Genomic DNA, 5,442 nt, shown 5'->3' on the forward strand with positions numbered 1-5,442 from the left:
TTTTCATTTGTAATGTCATTATCTGTAACTCTGTTTTTTATACGTTTGATTAGATATTTTTCCTTAACAGAAGTAACTACAGTAGAGTAGACACTCTTCTCAGATGCCCAATTATTGGAATAACAATATGTTTATAGGAATCACAGAGACGAAATAGTATAACGGGATTTCGCTATTCTTGGTTTGCGCTGACCTGAACTCTCACACAGGAAAGAAGAAACATGAACAACATACATGCTATTCAATGTTAATACATTAACAAAAGTTCTGTGTTTTATTTTCCAATAAAATTGGTTGCTTAAGCAGCCACTAAGTAAAACAAAAACAAAAAACAAAACTTCAACCCTACAATTCAAAGTCACGTTTTGTCGTTTTGTTTTTTTTTTCTCTTAGAAACCAAAAAAAAAATCCCATCTTATCATCTATGCTCCTTTACACAACCAACGGATTTAATGAAGGCCGTACCAGGATCACGTTACATTGATTTTGTCCACTAACTACAGATAATCGAATTCTTCTCTTCTCATTCTGAGTCCATCAGAATGTCTCTTGTTGTTATTGTATTCTTTATTGGTTTTCCTCACATTTTGTTGTTAAACCACGACGACAATATTTCCAACTACATTAATCGATGGTGGATGAAGCAGAGGATTAAATGTGGTCTTCTTCTGGTACTTCAGCATTGATGAAAATGAGAAAACGGGACAGTGCGTTTGTTGCCATAATCGGCAATTTTCCTTCTTTTAAACTCCTGCTCTTGTATCACGCCGTTGGTTTTTTCACTTTCCAAGCTTAGAAAATGTTCGTCTAACACATTAACCGGGGTGTCTGAAGTTGAATTTATATTCAACACAGATTCGTACTCCTCTTTGGCTATGTCCTGTATCACATTATAACATTGCACCACAGTTTCCTGCAGTAAAATCATAGTACCTTCTGTTATCCACGTAATAGTATCAATAATGGTATGAAAAATTAGGTTTTTTTCACCACTCATTTTACCACATATGTTGGATAAAAGAAAAATTAAAAGAACTAAAGAATGTGTACTTTGTTAACATATGAACAGTCGGATATTGCTCCTAAGAAGCATGGATATTGAAAGGGAAACAACTCATGTGAAGCATACAGAAGGGCTGACGCAGCAACTACAGATGGCTTGAATTCCAAGACCTTTATCTCTGAAAAGTAAAGCAAAATAACAAACATTATTTAGCTCTAATCCTAGATTAGCAATCAAATTAACTCACGTTACTTACAATGTTCAAGTCAATTAAGCATTCACTATAGTTATATATACCTCTTTGTGACTTCAGTATGATTTCAGATGCTCGATCCTTCAGAACCTGTCTAAATGCTGGGTCTTTCAGCCTGAACAAATTCACGAAGAAGGGAATGAAAGAGAAGGGGGTGATCGAACGCATTCGCCACTGGAGAGCCCCCAAGACAATTCCCTCCATTCTTTGAACTGTTTGTGTCTCGAAAATGACACCTCCATCACCATGATTCAGAAGAACCTGTTCAAAAGGAATACTATATCAAATGGATATCAACCTTTGGCTTTAAATTTCAATTCAAGAAAGAGATTCAAAACCTTAGAATGCTCAAACAGTTTACCTGGACATCAGTGGCAGAGTACTCTGTTTTCAACATCTTGGCCGCTAAAGAAAAGCAAGCTATTGCAAGAAGCTTGTTTGTCCATGGCTTTGGTTGCTGTTGCACAAACCCATTTTTCGTTAGATCTTAACAAGGCCTACTCTTTCTTTATTGGTACAAAACTAAGGTTTTAAATTGCCTTTGCCTTCACAATTTCCTCACAATCGTTGATATTGCAAGAAATCATGCACAAATGTAATCAAAATTGTAAGCAAATGTGACCACCACAGTTTTCCTGGTATTTCCAAAAAAAGCTTGATATTTCAGTAGAAACTGCAGCTACATACCCTTTGAAACTAAGCATTAAACAAAGTGGAGTAAATTATGAACAAGCTGTTTGGTTTGGCTAGTTACCAATATTCCTTGGTTAGCGAGGAAGCGATCCAAGTAGTTGATAGCAAGGTAAGGAAGAACTGGATCGAAAGTGCAGGAGAGCTGAAGAGAAAGGAAACAAGCAAGAAACCACTTTGAGAAACAAAACAGAAAAATTGGATATTTGTGTTTGTGGATGAAAGTGAATTGGTGTTGGTGGTTGGTTACCTGTGAAATCAAAGAGACAACATTTCTCCTAACAGAGATGTCGAAGTCGCTTGCTTTGAGAGTTTGACAGTAATTGAATGGAGGGATGTGGTCGGATTCGATGAGGAAAAGTGAAGGAAGAGCTTCAGAGGGAAGGTCGTGGAAGTTTCCAAGAGGGTTTTCGAGGTTAAAATCCATGGATGAGAAAGAAGTCTTCTTTGTGAAGTTGGTCTTGGTTAAAGGAATGTAAGAGTAAGTAGAAGAACAAGCATTGTAGAAAAATAAATGAGATATATATATACATAGAGAGAGAAAGAGAGAGTGTGTGTGAGAGAAGGTAAAAGGTGGTAAGAGAGTGAGTAATGCAGTGTGGTTTCTTGAAATTGAAGGTTTTGTGAGAGTTTTTGGGAAGACAGAAAGAGAAAAGAGGAAATAAAAAAAAAAAAAAAAAGGGAAATGGGTGAAGAAGGAAGAAAAGAGAAGGTAGTTGGGTTTGGTCCCTAACCTGTGCAGTGCTTTGTCAGGGCTGCATGAGAGGTGAGTGAGTGAGAATGCTGCTAATGCTGTGCCAGAATAAAGGTTAAGACAAGTTAATGACCAAAAAGTTCGGGTCTCTTTTCGAGGCTCAAACATTATTTTTACACATCCCATCAAATTTACGAGTGTAAAAACTAATTTAAATTAAAATAAATATTCTTTTATTAGAATGTATAAAAGATATTACTTTTTTTTACACACTTACAAATAATTTAATAATAAAAAAATGTTTTTTAACTGCTGTCCTTGTAACATTACTCCCTCTCTTTAAAATAATATATTATCTGACAAAACAAACTTTTATAAAAATCATATTTTTAATAATATATTATTTTTATATGTTTCACATATAAATATTAGTGTTAGAGCATCAACATATAAAAAATTTATAAAAAGTTCTTATCAATTCATATTTTGTTTTAACTTAATCTTATCATGTCATTACTTTCAGAAGTTTTTATAAGTTTTATTCTAATTATTAAATCATATTTTCTTTTATAAATTGTTATTTTATTTTTATTTCTTACAGCGTAACAAGTAATTTAATTATTATAATTGAATATTAATTTAATGTTGGTGTTCTGGATAAAAGTTATTTTTAAGATCTAAAGTCAATAATATAAATTTTATGACTATCCTCATATCATATCAATACACGTTATAACAACAATATGTTATAATGGGAGTTTCTTATAAGAACTAAATTTTAAATTCTAGGTATTATTAAAATTATTACATGGTCTAATTTATTTAGAAAAAATTAGAAATAAAATAAAGGTAGGGCATTTATTGAAGATAAGTTACTCCATTAAAAATATTTGTTGAACTTAATGAAGTAATTATACTATTTTCTGTTTTATCTCCTTGCATATCTATATTTTATATATATATATATATATATATATATATATATATATATATATATATATATATATATATATATATAAAATCTAATATGAAAACTAATATGATAAAAATTATAGTATTAGTATCTATAATATATAGTAAAATTAAGTTGGTTGCATGAATTATATTTATTTTTTCTATTAATTATGTGATGTAGGAAAGAGTGAGATTAAATATAAGAAAGTACAAGTATGCACACAGAGACACAAAAAGAGAAGGATTAAGCATTGGTAAAATCTGTAAGGTAAGTAGCATGTGATGTGTACTTATAAATTTTAAATATAAAACTTTTATTTAAAGATATGTTTAAAACCCAAACTTAAAATACCAGAATAAAATCTTATAGATGGATAACACATATATTAATGGCAGAATATTAGGAAAAAAAAAGTGTCTAAACATTAATTCCCCAAGACCTGGCTTTTTGAAGACCTTTTACCTGCTCTTGTAGAATTGTTTACTGATTGTAAAGAAGTTTTGTATCATAATAATGATACCTTTTTCTTAATTATTTGGTCAAAATAATTTCCATTTCAAGTCATTTAGTTGTTTAATAATTGAAATTTTATGTAAAAAATAATTTACTTGTATGATTAAAGTTTGAGTATTCTATATATTGAACATTTTTATCAACCCGGAAGAACTCATGGAGGATTTGTATCACTTTATTAAAGTAGTTGGAATTTAATTTCTAACTATTGAAAATGCAGAAATTCAATTTGAAGAAGATAAATTAAGGATCAAATGTTAAAAAAAAAAATAAAAAAATACTAGTTTCCATGCTCAAGAAAGTGATACTGCTTGTTAAAAAAAGAAAGAGAATGTTTTCACTTTCTCAAATAACATTCTTTTTATTCTCTTTTCTCACTATATGATTACTTTTACTTTATGAAAGTAAGATTGGTTTTAAAGTTTTGAAATCTTTTAATTTTAAATTATAGTAGTTATGAAATTGGTATTATTTTAAAAATTAATTTTAATAATATTTCATTTTAATATTTTGGTCAAAATATTTCATTAAAAAATAACAATTAATTTTATTTTAGTTACAACTATACTAATTGCAACACCTTGAAGTATTACACTACTGATTAAATCATATTCATAGTCTTTAAAAATTTTAAACTTTTTTAATACTCATATGTACAAAATGTAATGGTATAAGTAAAGACACAACTCATGATAATTTTTCAAAAGTCTCAATATTCCTCCATTCCAACCTGTATTATCATTTACTTAAGTATAACATATGATCATGTGGATGAACCACAACAAAAATAGAAAGTTAAGTGAATTACTATAATTATAATAAATCATATAGGATATTAACAATCTTTATAACAGAGGTAATTTCTTATCATCATAAATAGTCAATCACATATAATAAGAATCAAATGTTTACCCAACACATATCATCATTAAACATTAATATAAAACCACAACTCACATGGCTATCATGACTTAAACATTTGACTCTACTCTTGAGTAACACATATATTGAGTAGACTAAGAGATTATGAACATATCATACTATCTCACAATCCCAAGGAGTCCATTTTCACCAAGAAATAAACTAGGACAAATGTCCCTCTCATGTATGACATGACAAATTTCTTCTATGGGGATCCATCCTGTTTCAATTGGCACTAAATAATAGGAATATATTTCGACTCTCATAACTAAGTATATTCCTTTATGTGAGTTAATTATTGTTGGAAAAATAATTAGTACCGATTTTGCGAAAAGCGTGTTGCAGTCAATAAAATGGTTCCTTTAGCAATTTTAAATTTCTTGTAAATTTTTTATCAAACATTTGGTCTGCTA

At 29.8% G+C, this 5,442-nt stretch overlaps 1 protein-coding gene across 1 annotated transcript; it reads right to left on the reverse strand.

Annotated features, from left to right (window-relative positions):
• Window positions 1-247: 247 nt before the first annotated feature.
• Window positions 248-2,658, reverse strand: LOC106754221 (putative cyclin-D6-1). The gene is made up of 6 exons (XM_014636221.2): window positions 2,197-2,658; window positions 2,011-2,091; window positions 1,618-1,713; window positions 1,301-1,517; window positions 1,051-1,181; window positions 248-913 (listed from the first exon to the last, which is right to left on the reverse strand). The coding sequence occupies exons 1-6, from the start codon at window positions 2,371-2,373 to the stop codon at window positions 677-679; spliced, it is 939 nt and encodes a 312-aa protein (XP_014491707.1). The 5' UTR covers window positions 2,374-2,658; the 3' UTR covers window positions 248-676.
• Between the last annotated feature and the right edge of the window lie 2,784 nt (window positions 2,659-5,442).

Source organism: Vigna radiata, unplaced genomic scaffold, assembly GCF_000741045.1.
Source record: "Vigna radiata var. radiata cultivar VC1973A unplaced genomic scaffold, Vradiata_ver6 scaffold_86, whole genome shotgun sequence".
NCBI lineage: Eukaryota > Viridiplantae > Streptophyta > Magnoliopsida > Fabales > Fabaceae > Vigna > Vigna radiata.